Genomic DNA, 25,943 nt, shown 5'->3' with positions numbered 1-25,943 from the left:
AAAATTCTTCCTTCTCATCTAGTTGTTCAACCTGGCGAGAACTCTTCATGAACAAGTGGAGAATCTTGAAAGTATGTTGTTTGACTTTTTCCCTCCAATGTTACACAGTACTTTGGCTTCATTTATAAAAGAGTGTGTAGAATCTACTTCCCAGCATTATTCAAGAGACCCAAATGATCAGTGTCAAATATGGTTGTATTCTTTAGGTTCTCTGCACCCAATCTTAAAAAAAATACAACATTGGCAATGTTGGGAGGAGCTTTTCACACTTTTTTATAAAATGAGGCCTCCAGTGCTGCAAGCTTCAGTGTCGCGTTCCTATCTACCTCAAGTGCAATAAAGATCATTTTTACTTTATGGTGTTTGGCTCTGTAACTTTTCATCATGTTTCCTGTTCAGTCCTCGTGATGAGAGGGATGAGGATGACGAGGATGACGACGTGCATGACAACAGACCCGTCTATCGAATTTTCTGACCTGGATGATTGATCTTGAGGATGAGTATTGATTATGTAAACCTGGTAGGACAAAGGCTTAAGAAACTTGCAGCATAAGGACTGAACTTGCTCCTTCATGTCATAGTTAGCTTTTTTTTTTTTTTTTCATTTTTATGTGAAAATGCCAAGTGTGCACATGTTCTGCAGATATGCAAATGTGAAGGAATTTAATTGAGAAATACTTTGATAAACACCACTGAATTTCACTCAGTGTACTTTTTAAAAAAAAAAAAAAAAATTCAAGTTAAATAAAAATGCAACAGATATGAACTCTTAAACCGTGAGTGCTTTAATGTTTAATTGGGTGGAAGCATAAGACTTTCTTCAGAGTGCTGGTTCAATCTGGATTATTGCATATCTTATTCAATCTGATCTTACTGATTGTCCACATTTTGTGTGTGTGTATAATGTAATATATAAACACACAAAGAGAAAGTGATGGGATCCGATCTGTGTGTCCATGTGACATTCACGTTTAAATCTTATTCACATTAGTTGCTGTAGTAATGCAGGTACACACATGGAAACAGTCACATGACTGCTGTCGGTGTCACTCTGCTGTTCACATGCTGCACCTTTTCTCACAGAGCGCTGACTAATCAGGATTATCATCTCAGTTGATGGTAAGTTTGTCAGTATTTTCATTATATGCTTGTGCTGCTGTCAGGTGACGGCCGTGATCGTACCCAGACATACAGAAATGATTTTGCCCTAATTTGCTCCAAAACATGGCCAAAGAATACACCCTGTTGAATGAAGGGGGGGGGGGGGGCTTCCACACCGGTGTCACTGAGTAACGTTCACAGCGGAAGCTTTACGTGCCGCAAAAAGTCACTGATTTAACAAAACACCAAGAATTCCACCTGAGAATCAAGACCAAAAAATAGGATTCTGATCTCATCTCAAACTTCCTAGGAATGAGGTTTGAAACTGATTTGGAAAAAACTGACTGTGCAGAGTTTGTCGGTTCAGACGAGTAACATGAGGTCAGATTTGTATTGGATTTGCACATAAATCAGAGTTTTACTGGCAGTTTGAATAAGTCCAAAGTGACAAAGTGGATGAGTGACATTTGAATGTTTTGTCACATCTGAGAAAAGGTGAAAGCTGAAATTTTATTTTTATGACTTTGCCCAGTGATAAAATAAAAGAATACTTAAAGAAAGAAAGTATTGTTTCACATCTACGTTGACAGATTGGCTTTATTTGTATTGTTTGAATTGAAATGTGTGTAAAACTAGTTTCATGCTTTCAATTTTGGGAATAAAGATTTGAATGCAAACCCTGATAACATGAATGGAATGTGACATTTATTTCTTTTTTAATTTATTTTAGGGTTCGACAACGGTTTTCATGAGTTACTGAGCTGGGTGCCATGAGTGGTCAACTAGTCAATGACGAATCTTGACAAGTTAAGACCAGTCCTAAGGAGCAAACCTTCAAATTGATTTAAATGAAGGAAAAAAGGAAGTTTAAAATATGTCACCAACACAGTAAACTGTGTGAAAACTATTTGTGGTACTACTACATGCAAGATATTTGAGAGGGCTTAAGTGAAGGGAGTGATGGCTGCTGCAGGATGTTGGTTCCTATTTGATCTGTCCTCTGGTACCTTGTCTCTGTTTTTGATAGCTGTGTGGGAAGAGCTGAACTACCCATCCAGTCAACTACTAACTAGTCAGTCTTATGACTTGTCTTCCCAACCCAAGCTCATCTATATTATAATAGCTAAGTGGCCTCTGTGTTTATGACTTTGATCACAGAGAAACTGGGGAGAGCTGACATTGCTGTTTGGTATGCTTATGTACTTTGGTCAAGGGTGAATGCTGTGAATACTGAAAGTTGATAGGACTAATATTTTTGGAGATATTAGCTAACAACAGTGAACAATGGTTGTTGCACTGCAATGCAACCTGGGAGTTTGAGTTTTAAATGATTGTGATTCATGTTCAGTTGGGTTTAGGTCAGTTAAGATAGGGTCACCAACCCTCCTGTTTTCCAGGACATGTCCTGTCCTGGATAGCCAGGACAGAACATGTCCTGATTTATTTATTTTTTTAGGAAGTGATGAAAATGTCCTGGTTTTCAATGTTTTTCATCTCTGATTAAACTTCGAGTATCATTGCCAGGCAGAGTGTCCTGGTTTTCGGTAATCAAAATACAGTCATCCTAGTTAAGTGTCATGTTACTGTTACCATGAGTGAGAAGGATAATGCATTTGATGTCTTCTGCCCCAGTCTTTGTGGGTGTATAAAAATAAAAGTATATGCTTGCGGCAGAATGCAGAAAAGACAAAGCTCTGTGCGTGTGAATAACTACTATCATGGATAAACTGGGGAGAGGTGACATTTGGCGTGCGTATGTATTTAGGGTCAAGGATAAAAGCTGCGAAAACGTAAAGTTGATAGGGCTAATATTTTTGGAGAAAGTATGGATATTGGTTAACAACACTACAACAATGGATGTTGATAATTACATTGTTGACTCATGCCATTCCAGCAGGGGGAAGTAAATCGCCAATATATTAAAAGCGTACGCAATCACGCAGACGGCAGTGATTAGAAAAAAACTCCCTGAGATGATATTGAGAACAAAAACTCAAGCAGAGCAGACTCGGAGGTGTGACCCACTGCTTAGGCCATTCTAGCAATTACAAGATTTTTACGAAGCTGAAAAAAAAGGTAATCAAAACATCTGCTGCATCCGCTTCAGGCATGGCAACTCGCGGTCAGTTCAGCATCCCATTGTCCACAGATGTCACTTTCACGCATTGCCGACCGCATCCCAACAGAGGGGAAAAAAAGCATAGTCTGTACAGAATTTGACTTATTGACGCAGAGAAATCATTCTACAGAACAGGGGCACGATAAGAGAAAGCTCTGTGACCTGCAGACTTTTTATTCACCCTAGGGACACAAAGTAGTCCTGCACCCTAAGAATGCAAAGGCCTGGGCCGGTACGTAGCGTTTAATTAGATCAGCTAGGTAGGGAGGTGCCAGTCCATGAATAATTTTATAGGCTAGTAGCAAAACCTTAAAATCTGATCTCATTGGGACAGGAAGCCAGTGAAGAGATGCTAAAATGGGTGTAATGCGGCCAAACCTTATGCTTTGTGTCAAAGGTTTGGCAGCAGCATTTTGAACCAATTGGAAACCCCTAATCCTGGACTGCTGTAAACCAGAAAATAGAATGTTGCAGTAGTCCAATCTCAACGAGACAAACGCATGAATCAGGGTCTCAGCATCAACCATAGACAGGATGGGATGATGCTTCGCTATATTTTGCAGGTGGAAAGCAGTCCTCATAATACGAGGTCTATTAGAAAAGTATCCAACCTTATTATTTTTTTTTTTCAAAAACCATATGGATTTGAATCACGTGTGATTGCGTCAGACAAGCTTGAACTCTCATGCGCATGCGTGAGTTTTTCCACGCCTGTCGGTTGCGTCATTCGCCTGTGAGCAGGCTTTGACTGAGGAGTGGTCCAGCCCCCTCGTCGCTGTTTCATTGCCAGGAAATGGCGGAATGATTTGGGCTTTTTTTTCCATCAGAATTTTTTCAGAAACTGTTAGAGACTGGCAGCTGGAAACCATTAAAAAATTTATCTGGCTTTTGGTGAAAATGTTACGGGCTTGGTAGAGAATAAGGAGTGTTACTGTCGCTTTAAGGACGGCCCCCAGCGGCTGTGGGGCGCGCCGCGCTCCGAAGCTGCCATCGACAGGCTGAACGACCATTTGATTTCTAAATGGATGGCTGTCTGGATCCGTGACCATCGTGTGCCATTTCTCTGGTTATCACAAGAGCTGGACATCAACCATTTTCCGGCAGATTTCACTTTTAACAAGAGATTTTGTCATGGAAAGCCGAGCGGAGGCTTCGCGCGTCACTATGGATTTGCTACTGGAGCGAGACAAAACCTCCTCCGTTTTGGTCTCACAGGACGGCTTTGAGATGGCGTTCAGACAGCCGTTGGTGGTTTTTCCATCGAGTGATTATCCGAGAAATTGTGGATGTGCCTGGACATGCCAGAACATGTCCTGTGAGGCTTCATCACGGCGTTGCTTTGCGCCATGCGGCACCGCCGCGACACGCGGAATTCCTCCGCACGTCTGTCTCAATGTGCTGATGTCCGTCTTTTCACAATTCCTGTGCTAGTCAGACAACGTCCCAGATAAAACACAGCGTCCAGTTTGGAAATGAATGGCACATTCCACTGTTACAGGAGTTTTTGTCATGGAAAGAGGAGCGCATGCGCACGAGGGTTCAAGCTTGTCTGACGCAATCACGTGATTCAAATCCATATGGTTTTTGAAAAAAATAATAAGGTCGGATACTTTTCTAATAGACCTTGTATCTCTAATGTGGAGATCAAAGGACAATGTAGGATCAAAAATTACCCCAAGGCTCCTCACTTCGTCAGTGTGATATATGACACATGAGCTTAGGCTAAGCGTTAACTGGTCAAATTGATGCTGATGTCTCACTGGACCAAGAACCATAATTTCAGTCTTATCAGAGTTGTAGAGAAGCTAGAAACCACCTGGACAACTGAGAGCCTTCACAGAAACTTAGAGTTTAAAAGTAGGAAGTTACTAGACATCCAGCATCTCACTGATGCAAGGCAATCTTCTAAGGATTTTATGTGGATAAGGGGAGGTTAAAGTGGAGTGGATAAAGCGTTGAGCTTGAGACCAGAGGATCCCAGCTTAACCAGAAAATCACTAAGGGCTCTTGGGCAAGGTCCTTAACCCCCTAGTTGCTCCTGGTGTGTAGTGGGCACCTTGCATGGCAGCACCCTGACATCGGGGTAATTGTGAGGCATTGATCTGTAAAGTGCTTTGACATCTGATGCAGATGGAAAACACTATATAAATGCAGTCCATTTATAAGCTTACCAGTAGCTATCGGCATGTATAACTGATTAGCTTCAGCATAGCAGTGAAAGGTAATCCCAAAACGCTGCAATATGTGCCCAACGGGTGCTATATAAAGGGAGAAAAGCAGGGGGCCTAAGATAGATCCCCGTGGAACCCCAAATTTCATGTCACTAAGGTTAGAGGTAGTGTTAATGTACAAAACACAGTGAGAAGGACTGGTCAGGTATGACGTCAACCACGCAAGGGCACTCCCAGTAATCCCAAAATGAGTCTTCAGCCTATTGAGTAGTAGAACATGATGATCCATGGTATCAAACGCAGCACTAAGATCTACCAGCACCAGAACCATAGTGGTGTCCGAATCCATTGCTAGCAGAAGATCATTCACCACTTTAGTGAGAGCCGTCTCTGTGGAATGATATTTTCTGAAAGCAGACTGCAGTGGCTCAAAAAGATTTTTCTCAGTAAGTTGATCCACGAGCTGCCGTGTAATCACTTTTTCCAGAATTTTAGAGCAAAATGATAGATTTGATATTGGTCTATAGTTTTTCAATACACTAGGGTCAAGATTAGATTTCTTAAGTAATGGTTTAATCAACTCAACCACATGGGGTGTGCAGCCAGTACATTCTGAGCGCCGGTCCCAAGCCTGGATAAAAGGGTATGGTTGCGTCAGGAAGGGCATCCGGCGTAAAACAAGCCAACCCAACTATGCAGACTAAGAATATAATTTCCATACCGGATCGGTTGCGGCCTGGGTTAACAACGTCCGCCACCGGTGCTGTTGCCCAACAGGGTGCCGGTGGAAATTGGGCTACCGCTGGGCGAAGACGACAGAGAAGAGGAGGAGAACGTTCCCACAAACAGCGGGAGAAGAAGAAAACTAGAAGGGTGGAAATGAGAGTGGGGACTTTGAATGTTGGTAGTATGACTGGTAAAGGGAGAGAGCTGGCTGATATGAGGGAGAGGAGAAAGGTAGACATATTGGGCCTCATGTATCAGCGTTGTGTACGGCAATATTTGAGCGTATATGGGGTGTACGCCAAAACGGCTGCACTACTTGGCATTTATCAATGTGGTCGTTGGCGTACGCTGCGCTGAAAATATACACCAGGTCGAGAGGTGGCATAAATAATACACCAAAATGAACCAGCGCTGGAATCCACATAAAAATGATGATCAACATGATAAACAGTGCCATTATACAAATCAGTGCATATGTTACATAAATAACACTTTCCTGATTATACTACATCATAATCAATACAAATCCCGCCTTTGCGGGATTGTTATGGAGCACGATCCGTGGTCACAGCGCTGACTGCAAAGACAGTGCTGCTCGCCTTTTTCTCCAGACTTCGAGCCTGGAGCCAGAGCAGCACTGAGCTTAACTTCATGTGGTGTGATCGTTTTAGACAATGAAATTGATAACTAGTTTCGTCATTCCCTTAATTCGCCCGTGCTGCAACCAGGTTTTGTCGTCTCCATTCGGTTGTCACAATAAAATAAATACAGAAATACATTTAAAAAATAAATCTGACAGATTAGGCGTGTCTTATTAATTGAGCGAGCAAATATCCACGTCAAGAATTATTGACATGTGAAAAGAGAATACAGTGGTCCCTCGCTATAACGCCGTTCACCTGTCGTGGCCTCGGAGTCTCGCGGAGTATTTAGTCCAATTTTGCATGCCTTTTTTTTTTTTTTATACAGTGTTCTGCATATCTGTTTATAAGACTCTTGTTGCCCAGAAGAGAAAAGAGCACCAACAACTACTCATAACTGTGTTTGTCACACGGAAACAAACACCTGCTGCAGCGAGATGTGAGTGGAAAAAGGCGCAGCGTCAGGACGCAGAGGCGCAATCTGTGACATACTGGTCAGTCACTATTAATAATTTCTTATGTGTCTGACCTCGTTCATTGATCGTTACAATTAATTTGTTAGTTCTAAATGCCATCATAATTATTTATAGGAAAACGTTCTATTTTTATTTCTCAAAACAAATGTTTGGGACTGAAAACAGTTTGGTATTATTTTCCTACTAAGGTTTGAACTTTGAGAGTGTTTACACACGAGAGAAAAGTGAGGAAATGTTCATGCCTGATTGAGAAAGTGTATAAACTGTGTAGTGAGGGGTTTTACAGCTTTGAAACGTCTATAATAATTGTAAAAAATAACGCTGACTACGTCGCGGTTTCACATATTACGGGCTATTTTTTAGAACGTAACTTCAGTGATTAATGAGGGACCACTGTAACACTTTATTGATTATATACTACAAAACAAGGTGCTAGGACCAATTTTATTCACTTTATACATGCTTCCCTTAGGCAGTATTATTACACAGCATTGCTTAAATTTTCATTGTTACGCAGATGATACCCAGCTTTATCTATCCATGAAGCCAGAGGACACACACCAATTAGCTAAACTGCAGGATTGTCTTACAGACATAAAGACATGGATGACCTCTAATTTCCTGCTTTTAAACTCAGGTAAAACTGAAGTTATTGTACTTGGCCCCACAAATCTTAGAAACATGGTGTCTAACCAGATCCTTACTCTGGATGGCATTACCCTGACCTCTGGTAATACTGTGAGAAATCTTGGAGTCATTTTTGATCAGGATATGTCATTCAAAGCGCATATTAAACAAATATGTAGGACTGCTTTTTTGCATTTGCACAATATCTCTAAAATTAGAAAGGTCTTGTCTCAGAGTGATGCTGAAAAACTAATTCATGCATTTATTTCCTCTAGGGTGGACTATTGTAATTCATTATTATCAGGTTGTCCTAAAAGTTCCCTGAAAAGCCTTCAGTTAATTCAAAATGCTGCAGCTAGAGTACTGACAGGGACAAGAAGGAGAGAGCATATCTCACCCATATTGGCCTCTTCATTGGCTTCCTGTTAATTCCAGAATAGAATTTAAAATTCTTCTTCTTATAAGGTTTTGAATAATCAGGTCCCATCTTATCTTAGGGACCTCATACTACCATTTCACCCCAATAGAGCGCTTCGCTCTCAGACTGCAGGCTTACTTGTAGTTCCTAGGGTTTGTAAGAGTAGAATGGGAGGCAGAGCCTTCAGCTTTCAGGTTCCTCTCCTCTGGAACCAGCTCCCAATTCGGATCAGGGAGACAGACACCCTCTCTACTTTTAAGATTAGGCTTAAAACTTTCCTTTTTGCTAAAGCTTATAGTTAGGGCTGGATCAGGTGACCCTGAACCATCCCTTAGTTATGCTGCTATAGACTTAGACTGCTGGGGGGTTCCCATGATGCACTGTTTCTTTCTCTTTTTGCTCTGTATGCACCAGTGGTGTCAAAAGTACACACATTTGTTACTTAAGTAGAAGTACAGATACTGCAGTTTAAAAACACTCTGGTCAAGTTGAAGTATCACTTGACCTCTTTACTTAAGTAAAAGTGAAAAAGTATGTGCCCCAAAACCTACTTAAAGTATAAAAGTATAAAGTAACCTTTAAAAAAACAAAAAAAAAAACCGGTAGATGCCACTATATGAATTGAAAGCTTAATTTAAAAACTGATTCGTTCTACATGTGGCCCAAAACCCAAAATTACCCCCCAACACCACCTGCACAAAAATGTTTCAATTCTAGAAGCTCTGAAATGCAATCTGGGACTATTCCAGACAATAAACTGCAGTGAGTGCAGCATCCATTTAGTGAAGGAAGAAAAAAACAAAAAAAACCAAACAAACAATTTTCCTTATTCAAATTCATTCCAGTAGTATTCTGCTCTTACTAGGATGCAGCAGTTTTCTAGTTTGGCAGATAGTTCTGGAGGAAATCACTGAAGAAATTAACACAATGAAAATATGGTTTGACCGAAACAAATTGTCATTAAATAAGACAGGGATGAAGTGGAGGTGTAAGAGTCACTAGGTGTTCACAGGAAACATTTATTTCTGTATGTATGTATTTATTTATGATCATTGTTAGTTGCTTTTATATTTTCTGTTGTGTTTCTATTCAGGTTCTTTTTGTCTCTTTCTCAAAAATTGTATATAATAATCATTAGATTATTAATATATAAACAAAAATAAATTTAAGAAATATTACAATTTGAAAACAAATGCACCCGAACGTGATGAGAGCTGCAATTGCTTAATGCTAACTTTTAACATTGAAAATGCCATAGACATGCTAACGCGTTAGCGTCGCTCCCGTTTTGAAGTTATAAAATACATCTATCAACTGTTTCAGAAGACCATAACAGGTCGGTTTAACATAGAAAAGGTAAATAATACTCTCAGACGTATGCTCTTTAGGGTTTTAGCGGGGGAAAATTAAGCAAAAGAAAGAATAAACGAAGCAATAGGTCGAAGCATTGCTTCAATCTGCGAACCACTGCTTGGATTGGTTCACGGTTCAAAGCAAAGCCGTGCTGCAGAAAAGTTGATTACAGGCGCACATGACGTGAAATATATATATAAACATTAAACTGAAGCCAAAAGTAACGAGGCTGTTTGTTTTAAAAAATGTAAGGAATAGAAAGTACAGATACTTGTGTGAAAATGTAATGAGTAAAAGTCAGAAGTAGGCAGAAAAATAAGTAATGGAGTAAAGTATAGATACCTAAAAAGTGTACTTAAGTACAGTAACGAAGTATTTGTACTTCGTTACTTGACACCTCTGGTATGTACCACTCTGCATTTAATCATTAGTGATTGATCTCTGCTCCCCTCCACAGCATGTCTTTTTCCTGGTTCTCTCCCTCAGCCCCAACCAGTCCCAGCAGAAGACTGCCCCTCCCTGAGCCTGGTTCTGCTGGAGGTTTCTTCCTGTTAAAAGGGAGTTTTTCCTTCCCACTGTTGCCAAGTGCTTGCTCACAGGGGGTCGTTTTGACCGTTGGGGTTTTACATAATTATTGTATGGCCTTGCCTTACAATATAAAGCGCCTTGGGGCAACTGTTTGTTGTGATTTGGCGCTATATAAAAAAATTGATTTGATTCTAATTTGGAACTATGCCATTTCCGTTCTGGACCTCTGGCCTTATGCTTGAGGTCACGCAGGTAAATATTGAACAAGGTGACTGTGTTGTAATTTTTAATCATGATCGTCACTGAGTTTTTAAAATGCTCATTGCAGAGCGTTTTAGTTTTTTTTTTGGGGGGGGGGGGGGGGGGGGGTTACGACATCGTGCAAGTTTTGTAAGTCCGCTGAGAAAAATGCCTCACAATGTGGCTCTTACGACAGTTATCGTAAAGCGGGACTGGTTGGTTGCTACGGCAATGCTGCGTGACTGCTGCTCAACGTAGCACATGGACTTCGCACACTTTTAGATCTATCAACCTTTTAAAAGGAGATTTTCATGGTCTGTCTGTCACGAAGCGACGTCGAAGAGGGAAGATAGTGAGAGACTGAAAAAGTGTGATGAGGACAAGAATCCATGAAATTGGCGGTGGGTTGAATTTTAAGTTCGTCCTCATGAACTCATCCGAAGGATAAAACAAATGGGAAAAGCGAACTGCATCTTGTGCTGGCAGGAAACATGGTGAGAATTTGTTTCTCCCTGGACAATAAACATTGTGCTGTTCAAACAAGATTGACTTTTTTTTTTTTTTTTTTAAATAGACTTTCATTGGGGAAAAAACACACTGTGGCTTTGAATGGATTTACAGGAATTTACATGTGCCTTTTTTCTTTGCTTTTTATTATTTATATATTAGAGTGGTGACATTAACTGTCCCAGAGGGTTGACTGACAGGCGTCATGTTCCCAACAGAGTGGTCACACATTGATCTCACACACACACACAAAAAAAAACAAAAGTGACATTTTCCTGCAGATATCAAAAGGAAAATGAGAAAATAAACATCCAGGTCATGTCTCCATATGCAGTGTGTAAATGGTAAATGGACTGCATTTATATAGCGCTCTTTTCCATCTGCATCAGACACTCAAAGCGCTTCACAAAGCGCTCAAAGCCTCACATTCACCCCGATGTCAGGGTGCTGCCATACAAGGCGCTCACTACACACCAGGAGCAATAGGGGATTAAGGACCTTGCCCAAGGGCCCTTAGTGATTTTCCACCCAGGCAGGGATTTGAACCGAGGATCTTCTGGTCTCAAGCCCAATGCCTTAACCACTAGACCATTACCTCCCCTGTAGGTGCTACCCTTCAGGCAATAAGAATTATTTAATTCTAAATTGATTTATTTCACCATAAAGTTATTTACAGTACACATTAAAAAGGAATAAAATATAAAATCAACAAGATTAAAACAAAACTAAAATCTGCAGAGTAAAATTGCTGCTGTGGCTTAGTGGTTAGTACTCTTGCCTCACAGTAAGAAGGTTGTGGGATCGCTTCCTACCTGGTCCTGTGTAGAGTTTTCACGTGTGCTTGGGTTCTCTCCAGGTGCTCTGGCTTCCTCACACTTCCAAAGACATTGCAGGTTTGGTGAATTGGACATAAGTGTGAATCTGTCTAAATGTGGCCCTGTGATGGACTGGCATCCTGTCCAGACTGAATCTCAATGTCACATGCTTTTTCAGAAGAGTACTGTTGCTGAATTTGGTGCTTGCATCACAGTTTGAATGACTCCTTTGAAATATCTGATGCACTACTGCATTATGAGGAAGCGTTGGCATCAACATTTTGGCCATTCCTCGCATTTCTCTGGCCATGATCCCAAGCGGATGCCCGCTTCTCATCTGGCTATTGTTGCAGGTTGGTTGCTTTTTAGTGCAGCAGATAACAGAATATTAATCCTTCAAATGGTAATACAAGCACCAATTTTGGTAAAAGTACAACTTAGATATTGCTCTTTTGGAAAAAAAATGATTGGCCACTTGAATTTTCACACAGAGGGATCAATTGAAGAATTACACAGGGGTCAAAATATAAAAATGCTCCAGTCATACCACATTATTTGTCTGATAGGTATAGTTTGGACTATCTACGACTGAATTCTAGAGTTATGGGGTAAAAACAACACGAATGGTGACAAAGTTCAGTTTCCGTTTGTACAGGGGTCAAAAGTTAGAGTTACTCCAATGTTGTTCAAAGGTGATGCAAATTATTGGTTGAGTTAATAGGGTTTCAAAAAGGAATAGTTTGCACCATGTGTCATGCTTAGTTATCACGTTACGGGGTAACATATGTCACGTCATAGAATTCAATGGACATCAACATTATTTGACCTTTTACTTTAGAGACCAAATATTCAACACAGTCAGAACTATTCCATTTATTAATCCAAGTAGCTCAATCAAGAATTTGCACCATTTTTGAAAAATTGGAGCAACTTTAATTTTTGACCCCTGTACAAACTGAAATTGACCTTTGTCACCATTCTTAAGGTTTTTACCCCATAACATTCAGTCATAGATAGTTCAAACTATACCTTTTTGGAATCTTTATGATCAGACAAACTATATGGTATAGTTTTCAATATGATTGGAGCATTTTTATATTTTAACCCGTGTAATTCTTCAATTGACCCCTACTTGAAAATTCAAGTGGCCCGTCTTTTTTTTTTTTTTTTCAAAAGAGCAATGTCTAAGGAGAATTTGTGCTGGATTTGGTGCTTGTATCACCATGTGAAGTATTGTTTATTTGCTGCACTATTTGAGAAGTGAGCATGGATCCAGGACTAAATGTGATTGTAGTGTGTTGAATGTGTGTGACAAGCGCATGCTGCTGGACTTTATCCCCCATAATTACTGAATCTGAGCCCTGGACTGAATTTCAGGCTCATTTTAATTTAAAAAAATGTATAACTTTTTAAAACCATATCTACAAATCTGCATGAAACCAGCACAATCAAAGTATGACTCGTTCTCTAATCCTTGAATTTATTTATTTTTTTTATTGGAAATACACAGATTTTGAAGTACCAGATGAGTTTAAGAGCAGAGAAAAAAAAACATCCACCTTTATCAATGAAAAATCCATATTCTGAGTTAAAAAAAGTCATATTTGGTGCATTCTCACTTATAAAAACATTTACAGGCATTTTCAGCAGACATTAGAATTTACAGTGCATCTGTAAAGCTTCACTTTTTTCTATATTTTATGTTACAGCCTTATTCCAAAATGAATGAAATTCTTTTTTTTCCCCCTCACAATTCTACATACAATGCCTCATAATGACAATGTGACAAAAAGTGTTTTTTTTTTTGGGAGGGATTTTTGGAAAAATAAAACAAAACTTGGGGACTGCATGTACGTAAATATTCACAGCCTTTACCATGAAGCTCAGACTTGAGCTCAGGTGCATCCTGTTTCCACTGATCATCCTTGAGATGTTTCTACAGCTTAATTGGAGTCCACCTGAGGTAAATTCAGTAAGTTGGACATGATTTGGAAAGACACACACCTGTCTACATATAAGGTCCCACAGTTGACAGTGCATGTCAGAGCAAAAACCAAGCATGAAGTCAAAGGAACTGTCTCGAGGCATAAATCTGGGGAAGGGTACGAAAATATTACTGCTGCTTTGAAGGTCCCAAAGAGCACAGTGGCCTCCAGCATATAAAAATGGAAGAACTTCAGATCTAGCAGGACTGAAAACACTCCTTAGTAAAAGGTACATGGCAGCCCGCCTGGAGTTTGCCAAAAGGCACCTGAAGGACTCTCAGACCATGAGAAACAAAATTCTCTGGTCTGATGAAGCAAAGACTGAACTCTTTGGTGTGAATGTGAGGCATCATGTTTGGATGAAACCAGGCACTATCCCTACAGTGAAGCATGGTGGCAGCATCATGCTGCTGGGATGTTTTTCAGTAGCAGGAACTGAGAGACTAGTTAGGATTGAGAGAAAGATGAATGCAGCAATGTACAGAGACATCCTGGATGAAAACCTGCTCCAGAGCACTCTTGACCTCAGACTGGGGTGACGGGTCATCTTCCAGCAGGACAATGACCCTAAGCACACAGCCAAGATATCAGAGGAGTGGCTTCAGAACAACTCTGTGAATGTCCTTGAGTGGTCCACCCAGAGCCCAGACCTGAATCCTATTGAACATCTCTGGAGAGATCTGAAAATGTCTGTGCACCGACACTCCCCATCCAACTTGATGAAGCCCGAGAGGTGCTGCAAAGAGGAATGGACAAAACTGCCCACACATAGGTGCACCAAGCTTGTGGCATCATATTCAAGAAGGCTTGAGGCTATAATTGCTGCCAAAGGTGCATCAACAAAGTACTGAACAAAGGGTGTGAATACTTACATACATGCAATTTCTTAGATTAAAAAAATAAATAAATAAATTAGCAAAAATTCTGAACTTTTTTGATGTCATTATGGGGTGTTGTGTATAGAATTTTGAGGGGAAAAATTGATTTACTCTATTTTGGAATAAGGCTGTAATCTAAAATGTGTTAAAAGTGAAGTACTGTGAATACTTTCTAAATGCACCGTAATCATTAAGTAAAAACTCCAGTGCACTCAAACAACAAAAACCTGCTTCATGACATGTTAAAGTGCGTTTTTACTCAGTAGTTAAGTGCATAGGCAAGTTAGACCCACAAAGTCCACCACCAGTTGAATCATCTCAGCGCCATCACATTTTTATTAAAAGTATGTTTGGTTGTTCCTGGTTATAATCACAGCACGTGTGAAAACTGATTTTTCTGGTGTCAAGCAAAAGTTTTTTTTTTGTTTCGTTTTGTCCAGATTCCATTTCCTGGTGATTCCAAATTAACTGTTGGTGTGATTGCGTTCGTGTGTATAAGAGTTGGCCCCCACCTCTCACATAATGGCTGCCGTTTGTTTGCATCGTTTGTTTTTTTCCTCAATTATGTTGGACCTGACTTCAAATACTGCACATAAAATTCTGTTAAAATCAACTGAATTTTTTTAAAAAGATGGGGATTTGGCAGATGTTCTCAGAGTGCTTGCTTAATGGCACGCCCCCCCCCCCCCCCCCCCCCCCACTACCACCACCACAAATCCTAAGTGTTTCACACCGCAAGTACTTTTTATAGATGTAAAGTGTTTTGTTTTTAAATTTATTGCTGGATTTTTAGCTGAATTGTGGAATTATCTGTGCTTCTTATATGAAAAGACAAAAAAAAAAGCCCCTCTCAGTCCACCAATAACATGACAGATGGCATTCGACAAAGAACCAAACCACACCTGGACATTAAGGCTGAAGCATAAATAACCCCAAGCGAAGTTGATTGGTGAATATTAACACTACTTCAACATTATTTAGAGATAGAAAATCTGCACATGATAAATAAATAATTTAAAACTGGGAAGGCTGGAGGTGCTGGACACACTCAAATGTAGAAGGCAGGCACACGATTACTCCCTGAGGCTGACCGCGCAGTCCGGCTCATTCCGTTGCAGTTATAATACTGGTGGCGTCCGAGTCATCAAACGTCCTCTTGTAGCGGATGGTAGAAGAGAAGCGAGCTCTCTTCTTCTTATAGATGACAAAGCCGAGGGCTGCGACTAGCGCTAGGACAACCACGACGAAGAAGCCCACCACCACAGGAGAGCCTGCAGAGCCTGATACCACCCCACCCCCCCAAACAAAAGTTCACTTCATCATCATCAACGTGCAACGCCACTAACACGGATTATGAGACTCCTCATACGGAGGTGCATCCTGTTAGTGTTACTCACTTGCTGCCGTTTTGCAAACAATGCGGCTGTAGGTCCCCTTGCAGTCCACGAGGTTCCAAACGCCTCCATCGGACATCACAGCACAGCGGGGCGCCGGCGTCTTACCAGGCGTAGAGTTCCCAGATTTCCAGTTGGAGAAGGACAGAGCTGAACCGTCCTCCCAGGCTGCAGGCGCACCAGACGGGAAAACCAGGACAGAACAGAGACCATCACAACACAAACAATGCCTTTGATGAGAAAAGCACCTCAGGATTACAAACAGTCGCCTGTCTCAACAGAAAAAGAAACCAGTACATATTGAAAGAAAATATATTCTTCCACCAATACAATAAGAATATTTCACTTCATCTTCACTGAACAACCTCAAGATTTGGACAGTGTCTACAACATTTCTCAAGATTTTATTGAGCTGTGAACTTCGAATCTATCTATATCTTTCTAACCACAGCAGCACCTCGGTCGGGCTTTCTGGGAATAGTGAGAGCTGAAAGATGAAGTGTGCAAGACGAATACAAACCTGGCGTTTTTGCTGTGCACTTGTAGGTGTATCGAAATAAATTCTCTTTTCTCTGTGTATTTCTGTGGATTGCCACTTTTGAATTTTGTGGTTTTTGGCCATTACTATGGTAACACTTCAGTTTCTGACAAGTGTCCCATTAGAGACGATGGAGTCTTGCTAATAATTTGACACCAAAATTAAGATCTCATGACCAGTGGTTCTGTGGAAACACAACAGGTACATCACTGTGCGCTTTACCTTGTGCATCGCTGTCCATTCCCAGCCACACCCGACTAGTGATGAGCGGGTTATCAGACACATACTGTGATACAAAGTCATTCTCTTCTTTGGTGTTTATAGTCATCACTTTGGCACCTGTGAGGAGGGATTGAAAAGAAAAGAAAAAAAAAAAAAAACAGGTGAGAAGATTAAAATCATTCGTACAGCAGGTGTTCGGTGTAGGAGACGAGCGCTGCCCGTGCTCACCGATCCTCTGACAGACGCTCCTGGCCTGCTCCATGTTGTAGATGCTGTAGTTGTAGAAGCTGTTGTCAAAGACGTAACAGTGATCCTCATGCTGCACCCACGTGGACACACCGTTGATCTCAGGACAGTTATTTTTCTGTGGGATGACCTGCGGTTTGGCTCCTGATGCACAGAGACAAATGTAAAATAGTCAAAACCACGCCAGGCTGACGCTGCAAGCAGAACGGTACGCTGTGGCCTCATGGCTGAAGCTGGAAGTTTACACACACCTTAACACACATTTTTCTCCCAGCTGTGTTAAATCAATTAGAATGTTGAGTTTGTTTCAATAAGTCCTTTAAAATGTTCATTTCAAACAGCGCAAGTTTGGGTTTTTTTTGTTCAGTACATCAAAGGTTTACCTATACAGAGCTCACTGTTTATATTTATAAAAGGTTTCAGAACTTGATATAATTATCTTTGGAAGCTTCTGACTGGAGAACTGGCAAGAGTTAATGGATGATTTTCAAGGTGCCACTGTCACAACTCTTTCCGGTTTGGGAGACGCAGTTTGCCGCTATTGTTTCTGTGTGACAACATTGCTTTTTGTCGCATACATGGACGAGTCAAGTTCAGCTCGTCGGATCTTTAGTTATTGATCCATTCAGATATCGTCAATGCTCGTGCAAGACGTCGGACTGGGGAGGTTGGACAAAAGGCAAATGGAACCCTGATGGTACAGGAACTACACAAACAATGAGGAATATGATTGAATTGAAGTTGTTGTTGGGATTCGTTCACATTTTTCAACGGTATGAAAATTCTGATGAAGCGTTGGCTACAGGAACGAAGCTTGACAACGATTAAACGATGTCTCCGAAAGTCAAGGCAAGTCCAGATTTCTTGTTTTGTTTTTGCTTCGGTGTCCTTTGTTAGTGTCATTACGTCGACATTCACACCACTGCAGTACTTCTTCTCATTCCTTGTGGGTTAACAACAACAACAACAACAACAAAATGACTTACCTATACGGCGTGGAATTAACCCCAGTGGCCATTTCATTCCCTGGAAATCTGACAACTGAGCTGTTGTTTCTAATGATGAGCAGTTCCCCAACCTGAAGTCTCGGTTTCAAGATGCCGGCGCAACTTGAAAATTGTCTATCGGGACACTTGTAGCTGTATTTAAGGGCTGACCTTTAGGATCAGCACCTTCTTTGTTTTCTTTTAAGAAGTAGTCAGTTTTGTACCATCCCTGAGGCCTGTTGGTGCCAATCCTTATCTGCAGATACTGTAGCATGAAGTACATGGGAATCTACTACTCAATTTCAATTTATTTTCATTTACAGTAGTGTTCAGAATAATAGTAGTGCTATGTGACTAAAAAGATTAATCCAGGTTTTGAGTACATTTCTTATTGTTACATGAGAAACAAAGTACCTGAACACTACCGAGACAATGCAGATGAAGCGTCTTGTCCAAGGAATCAAACCCAAGTCGAAATATTGGTAACCCACTCCAACACCACTGAGGTACTTGCTCAGTTTGCATGAGTGAGAGTGAGAGTTAAACCAAGTCTTCCAGAGGAGCACCTGTGGTGCTCCAGAATTTAGGACAACATGGATCATATCTGTAAAATCTCAAGCAAGACCTCAGATCAGGCACCAGGCACAAACCTAAAGCTTGGTCAAAGCTTCTAACAAAACAATGATCCCAAACATATGCAAAGGAAAAGGACATCTCATTGGGTGTGGTGATTAAAAACATCTATGGCCACAAGATGGGACCATCTACATGCATGACAAGCTGTTCCTGCACACTGATCTGAATGAGGTACTGTCTGATCCACACTTTGGAGCAGCAGGTGAGGGTAATGCAAAAATTCCAATCAGTGTAAAACAAGATGATGTGAATGAGAAGGATGTGTTGGGTCTTGGGGAATGAGTGAAAGTAATAAATCATAATCTCAAACTGAAAGAACACGCTCCTGAATGAAGAGGGAGCATAACCTTCATACAACTCAGCACTCCATTTTCTGCACTTTGTGGTACAACCAGAACTGCAATGAGGAGGATGGCTAGGCTCAGATAAGGCTAACTAATGCTTTAAAAATGTAAATCAAAATGATTTCTATTCACTGAGGTAAAGGTGGACCCATTTAGCTTCTTATTGATGGTTTCATGTTTTCAGTGGTGACAAGAAGCAGTTCACTTTTGAATTCTTTGCACAATAGTATTAATTAGCCAGTTAACTTCTGTTCATTAACAAAGTGTTTGAGTCCTAAAAAATAAATACTGCATCAATTAAATTAAATCTGCTTCCCCTTGCATAACGCAGTACCACTAAGTTAAAAAAATCCAGGGGGGGTGGTGACCAAGTGGTTAATGCGCTTGGTTTCAGTGCAGAAGGCTCTGGGTTCAAATCCCACCCCTGCCACATTTCTCCATGTAATGTGGAGTTGTGTCAGGAAGGGCATCCGGCGTAAAACCTGTGCCAATTCAACATGCAGATCCACCTTGGATTTGCTGTGGCGACCCCAAGTGCAAACAAGGGAGCAGCCGAAGGGACTTACTAAGTTAAAAAAAATAAAAGATACTTGTAGGCTGATGATATTTATGTCTTTTTTTCCTCTTCATGGCGTATTTTTGGACAGATTTGACCCATACGCCTGTGTAACATATAGTCTAGAAAATACACTATAGTCCAAGCATTCCTTTGTGCTTAACAGATACAGAATTTTGCATTCAGCTAAGAGGACTGAAGTCTGCTGTCTCATCTCCATTTTGCAATGGAAATATGCAAATATGTACAGTTATGCCTCACATTCACCTCTGACATCGGGGTGAATGTGAGGCATAACTGTAAAGCGCTTTGAGCGTCTGATTCAGATGGAAAAGCGCTATATAAATGCAGTCCAAATAAGAAAATCTCAAGGACAAACCATTTCGTTGGGCTGAACATGGATAATGCTTCAGTACACTGGCTGCTCTAGAACAAGTTCACCCGATAACCTGCTCAAAATGTTTTGAAAGAAAGTGTGACAAAAATATTGTACATAAACACGATTTGACAAATTTATTAGTGTGTTTATTTTAAATATCACTTCATGTAGTTTGATCAAAAGTACAGTAGCGTTCAGAATAACAGTAGTGCTATGTGACTAAAAAGGTTTTGTGTATATTTCTTATTGTTACATGGGAAACAAGGTACCAGTAGATTCAGTAGATTCTCACAAATCCAACAAGACCAAGCATTCATGATATGCACACTCTTAAGGCTATGAAATTGGGCTATTAGTAAAAAAAAAAAGTAGAGAAGGGGGTGTTCACAATAACAGTAGCATCTGCTGTTGACGCTACAAACTATTATGTTCAAACTGCTTTTTTACCAATCCTGTGAATCACTAAACTAATATTTAGTTGTATAACCACAGTTTTTCATGATTTCTTCACATCTGCGAGGCATTAATTTTGTTGGTTTGGAACCATTTTGCTCGTCTGCTAGTGTGCTTGGGGTCATTGTCTTGTTGAAACATCCATTTCAAGGGCATGTCCTCTTCAGCATAAGGCAACATGACCTCTTCAAGTATTTTGACATATCCAAACTGATCCATGATACCTGGTATGCGATATATAGGCCCAACACCATAGTAGGAGAAACATGCCCATATCATGATGCTTGCACCACCACGCTTCACTGTGAACTGTGGCTTGAATTCAGAGTTTGGGGGTCGTCTCACAAACTGTCTGCGGCCCTTGGACCCAAAAAGAACAATTTTACTCTCATCAGTCCACAAAATATTCCTCCATTTCTCTTTAGGCCAGTTGATGTGTTCTTTGGCAAATTGTAACCTCTTCTGCACGTGTCTTTTATTTAACAGAGGGACTTTGCGGGGGATTCTTGCAAATAAATTAGCTTCACACAGGCATCTTCTAACTGTCACAGCACTTATAGGTAACTCCAGACTGTCTTTGATCATCCTGGAGCTGATCAATGGGTGAGCCTTTGCCATTCTGGTTATTCTTCGATCCATTTTGATGGTTGTTTTCCGTTTTCTTCCATGCATCTGTTTTTTTTGTTTTTTTTTGTTCATTTTAAAGCATTGGAGATCATTGTAGATGAACAGCCTATAATTTTTTGCACCTGCATGTAAGTTTTCCCCTCTCCAATCAACTTTTTAATCAAACTATGCTGTTCTTCTGAACAATGTCTTGAATGTCCCATTTTCCTCAGGCTTTCAAAGAGAAAAGCATGTTCAACAGGTGCTGGCTTCATCCTTAAATAGGGGACACCTGATTCACACCTGTTTGTTCCACAAAACTGACAAACTCACTGACTGAATGCCACACTACTATTATTGTGAACACCCCCGTTTCTACTTTTTTACTAATAGCCCAATTTCATAGCCTTAAGAGTGTGCATATCATGAATGTTTGGTCTTGTTGGATTTGTGAGAATCTACTGAATCTACTGGTACCTTGTTTCCCATGTAACAATAAGAAATATACTCAAAACCTGGATTAATCTTTTTAGTCACATAGCACTACTATTATTCTGAACACTACTGTATAATGTTTTGAAGCAATGACGAGTCAACAATAGTTTGAGGAAGAAACATGGAACTAAGAGACATGAATTGATTTCAGACAAACTGTTTGGTGTTTGAGGAAAAGTGTTTAAGCTACATGTATGCAAATTTATGGTCCAACTGTGGGTGTGTGTCTCACTCTGCTTGGAGGTGGTGACAGCAGTGCTATAGCAGATGGCTCCTTCTGCCAAGTTGTGGCAGCTGGTTCTGACCCAGCCGCCGGTAGGAGACACAAAAACACAGCCGAGCTGTTGCTCATCAGAACCGTCCTTGGCAGCAGAGACAGCAGACTGGTGGTCGTATGGTGTTCCATCAGACCACTCATAGGATGAGCCACTGACCTGCAACAAGTTGGAGCCACATATTAGCAGTTATCCACATTAGACGTGGTTTGGCAAGTGGAATCAGACACTTAGACTTAAACTCACTGTTTTAACGCACTAATAAAACAGTTTAAACTCAAAAGCACACAAAAGGCTTTTACGTATTGGTTGGATAGTCCAATCCAAAGAGGGAAGCCATCTGTTTTGGCAAGCAGCTCCACATGTGCATGGTGCTGGACGTCATGCACACTTGCGAGATGTCCTCCGTGCTGGTCGCACACTTCTAGTGCCTGGAACCAGTTCAATTTCTGGCGTACCACCTGGTACTTTATGGTCCCATACTGGAGTAAATCGTCAGCTGACTGGTTGTAGTTCTTTTTTTGCTCTTGGAAAGGAAGCATTAGAGAAACTTTAAATGGTGCACTGTGAAAAACAACAACAGTGGAAGAAGTGCATGCAAAGTGAGATGGACCAACCGTTGTCTAGTTTGCAGACAATAATGGCTCTTCTTTGGAATGCGAAGAAATGGCGTTTGTTGGTGATGAGCTCCCAGATGCCGTCAGCGTTGAGACCAGCCATGAACTCTCCTTCTACATTTGGTCTTCCATTTCTCCAGTTGGAATACTGGACATATGTTCCATCAAACCATTTCATCTGTTGATCTACAGCAGGGCAAAGTCACTCTAAACTTTGGTAATCTCACTGTGACAATTTATGGGAATATACAGTCCCGATTAGAAATAATGGCAACTGTGAATTTAGAATTTAAAACATCTTCATATATAAATGTAAATGAGTGGATTTTGTATAATTATAATAAATGTCCAAAGCTGTTGATCATTGACAATAATGTTTCTATACAATGAAAAAAATACACATAAAAAGTACATTTAATATGGTTATTATGACAGTTTGATGAATTTACAATAAATCATCACTTTTATAGCCAGTTATCTTGAGACAAGCCAGGGGATGGATACATGAACATTTCCAAGTCACTGAATATGTATCAGACTTCAGTCACATCAGTTCAGGGGAATTACTGTATTATTCCAACTGAGCTCTATTTTTAAATGTTTGTGATTTCATCATTTCACACGGGACAAAAAATTTTCATCAGTGCAGTTGATTGTAGAATGCTTAAAAAAACATCACGGAGTATTGGGGTGGGGGACATATCAATTCTTAGATGCATCACGACTTTTAAATTGATTTACCAATTTCAAATAATTGTTTTTCTAAATGTTAAATTTAACTTCAATTTCTTCATTTTTTATAACGCCAAATCACAACAGAATCACCTCAAGGCGCTTCACACAGAACAATTCAGAAAACAAAATAAAATGTATTAAAAGATTAAAAAAACACAGTAAAAGAGTAAAAAAGTAAAAAGCATAGTAATGTAATATGCCAGTAAAAATAAGGGCGTCTTAAGGGCGACTTGAAAGCCTTATATGGATGAGATTAATAGCAGTTATTGGTATGTACAGTTGAGTATCATCAGCACAGCAGTGAAAGGCAATCCCAAAACACCGCAGTATATGCCCAAGGGGTGCTATATATGAAGGGAGAAAAGTAGGGGGCCTAAAACAGATTCCTGTGGAATCCCAAATTTCATGTAACTAATGTTAGAGGTAGTGTTACTGTACAAAACACGGAGAAGACTGGACAGGTATGATGTCAACCATGCAAGGGCACTTCCAGTAATCCCAAAATGATTCTCCAGCCTACTGAGTAAAATATGACGATCTACGGTATCAAACACAATGTTAGTTGATAATTATGCAAGCCCAATCAGAGTTTACAAACTGGCATAGTTTACAAACCGAGATTGTCTATGAAGAGCCCCAACCACACAAACTGGACCAGGTCTTTCAACGGTATGAGTTGGGTGGTGACAAATTCATTCTCCTCTGCATTCCGGATCGTCAGGATATCTGCGTTTTCATCTGAAACAAAGGCATCGTCATAATCGTCAGTTCTCTCCTGAAGTTTGCTGTTTGACACTAGCAAACATCCTGTCAAAATCTCACCAAGTTTCCTGCACGTGTCATGAACACGTCCTTTGTTAAACTCTTCCCATCTGGAGGTGACCAGCTGGAAGGAATAACAGTTTCTCCTGTAGGGGATCCAGAGGGGGGCGTTGATTTTATGAGGACATTTTATGGCAACATCCTCTGGGGTAGTGATGATAACCTCTGATAGAAAGACAACATAAAGTCAGTGGGCTACAAAAAGACAAGTCAAAGTTTCTTAAAAACAATGTTGCTCCTACAGTAAGGTCTAAGTATTTGGCTGGTGACAATTTTTGTAACATTGCCTCTGTACAGCAACACAATGAAGATGAAAGAAACAGTGAACATATGCTTGTAGCATGATGGCTGTAATTCAAAGGGTTTAACAAAAATATTGCACGAACTATTTAGTTAATTTCAGTAGCACTTAAGAGGGCTAAACAGTATTTACAATCCAGCCTCAATATACCATGGCCTACACCAAAAAACGTATGGTGGCCATCCCAGAGTGGGAGTGAGATATAGCCAGGTAGGGATCAGTGAAGGATTACACAGGGGTGAACATTTAAAAATATCAGTGTGCACATTTTCCATGAGAGCTACGTTGTAGGAATATAACAGTACATCTGCAGCTCTTCATCAGTACATCCTGTTTCAAATAAATATGGACAAGCCTCAAATTCAAATGGCTCATCTGTATATTCAAAAAATGGCTAAATACAGAGACGTAACTTTGTAAATAGTTTGCAGGACTTCTGCTTTGAAGAAGGACAGATGACTTGTATGGACTGAGTGACGTGCGGCGTCAGAGAAAAGGAAAAAGGCTAAGGTAAGTCACTGCCAGCAAAAGTTATTTACATTTATTGGAGGAAAAACTATGCACAGGTTTACCTCTGTACGGATCATCTTATCTCATGCCATTTTCAACTATTTAGTGGTGATAAACCAGTCCCAGCAGAAGACTGCCCCTCCCTGAGCCTGGTTCTGCTGGAACCTGTTTCTTCCTGTTAAAAGGGAGTTTTTCCTTCCCACTGTCGCCAAGTGCTTGCTCACAGGGGGTCGTTTTGACCGTTGGGGTTTTTACGTAATTATTGTATGGCCTTGCCTTACAATATAAAGCGCCTTGGGGCAACTGTTTGTTGTGATATGGCGCTATATAAATAAAATTGATTGATTGATTGATTGATAAAAAGCAGTTTACTTACACCTCGCAAGCTTTATAATATGAAGATAAAAGTTGATCCATACTGTACGCTACGCCAGACTAACTCTGTTGGGACATTTTTTCATTTGGTTTGGGAGTGCCCAAGTGTATGTTATTTTTGGGAAACTATAAGTAACAGCTTATCATTGTTGTTAAGAGTAAATATCCCATTGGTTTTATTACTGAATGAATGTCACAACTTCAAATGTGCAAAGCCCGGAAAAGGATCTTTTTGGCAGGTTTAACTGCCGCCAAGAAGATGGTTGCAGTAAGGTGGAAACCTCCACACTCTCTTTCTTACCATCATTGGGTGCAATCCTTTATAGATGTGGCATATTTAGAGTTGTCCACTACTCGTATACATGGTGCTAAGGAGAAGACTATTAAGGCTTGGAATCAAGCAGTGGTTGATCTCAGAATTCTTTTGATTTGAGACCTCCTGTTGGCCAATCTATTGGCAAATTTTAATTTCATTTCAACAATGTGCAGATGTAATATGTTCACGTGCTTGTTCCGGTCCTGTATGTTCATTTTATTTGATTTTGAATTTTGTTTGTTTCTGTTATGTTAAAATAAATCAATAAAAAAATTGATCACAAAAAAAAGCAGTTTACTTTTGATAGTTTTAGCTTGACGCGTAGGCTTGCATTGTACAGCCGTTTAGACCTTGATGGTAGTACATTCTACCTCATTACTCAGTTTTTACCTCAAGTGAAAACTTGAAACAAAAATGTTTCATAATAGTTCCCCTTGAACATATTTTGTTAACATACGAGGTCTGTCCAAAAAGTATCAGACCTTTTTATTTTTTTCAAAAACAATATGGATTTGAATCATGTGTGCTTGCATGAGCCAACCTTGAACCTTC

General features: G+C 40.3%; 2 protein-coding genes across 2 annotated transcripts in view; one reads left to right on the top strand and one right to left on the bottom strand.

Annotated features, from left to right (window-relative positions):
- march7 (membrane-associated ring finger (C3HC4) 7) overlaps window positions 1-1,784 on the top strand; it is a 44,807-nt gene extending 43,023 nt beyond the window's left edge. The window contains 4 exon segments of the mRNA XM_034195264.1: window positions 23-75; window positions 400-454; window positions 456-485; window positions 487-1,784. Coding sequence (XP_034051155.1) covers window positions 23-75; window positions 400-454; window positions 456-485; window positions 487-507 — 159 coding nt within the window. The 3' untranslated portion in view covers window positions 508-1,784.
- A 13,059-nt stretch (window positions 1,785-14,843) lies between these two features.
- The window catches only part of ly75 (lymphocyte antigen 75), a 90,762-nt gene continuing 79,662 nt past the window's right edge, over window positions 14,844-25,943 (bottom strand). Inside the window, 9 exon segments of the mRNA XM_034195254.1 lie at window positions 14,844-15,865; window positions 15,983-16,147; window positions 16,740-16,856; window positions 16,968-17,129; window positions 21,673-21,874; window positions 22,018-22,241; window positions 22,333-22,518; window positions 23,683-23,805; window positions 23,890-24,054. Of these exon segments, the coding sequence (XP_034051145.1) occupies window positions 15,690-15,865; window positions 15,983-16,147; window positions 16,740-16,856; window positions 16,968-17,129; window positions 21,673-21,874; window positions 22,018-22,241; window positions 22,333-22,518; window positions 23,683-23,805; window positions 23,890-24,054 (1,520 nt within the window). The 3' untranslated portion in view covers window positions 14,844-15,689.

The sequence above is a fragment of the Thalassophryne amazonica genome, chromosome 2 (genome assembly GCF_902500255.1).
Source record: "Thalassophryne amazonica chromosome 2, fThaAma1.1, whole genome shotgun sequence".
In the NCBI taxonomy this organism is placed as follows: domain Eukaryota; kingdom Metazoa; phylum Chordata; class Actinopteri; order Batrachoidiformes; family Batrachoididae; genus Thalassophryne; species Thalassophryne amazonica.
The sequence above is the reverse complement of the archived record's forward strand: the minus strand, read 5'-3'. Positions and strand labels throughout refer to the sequence as shown.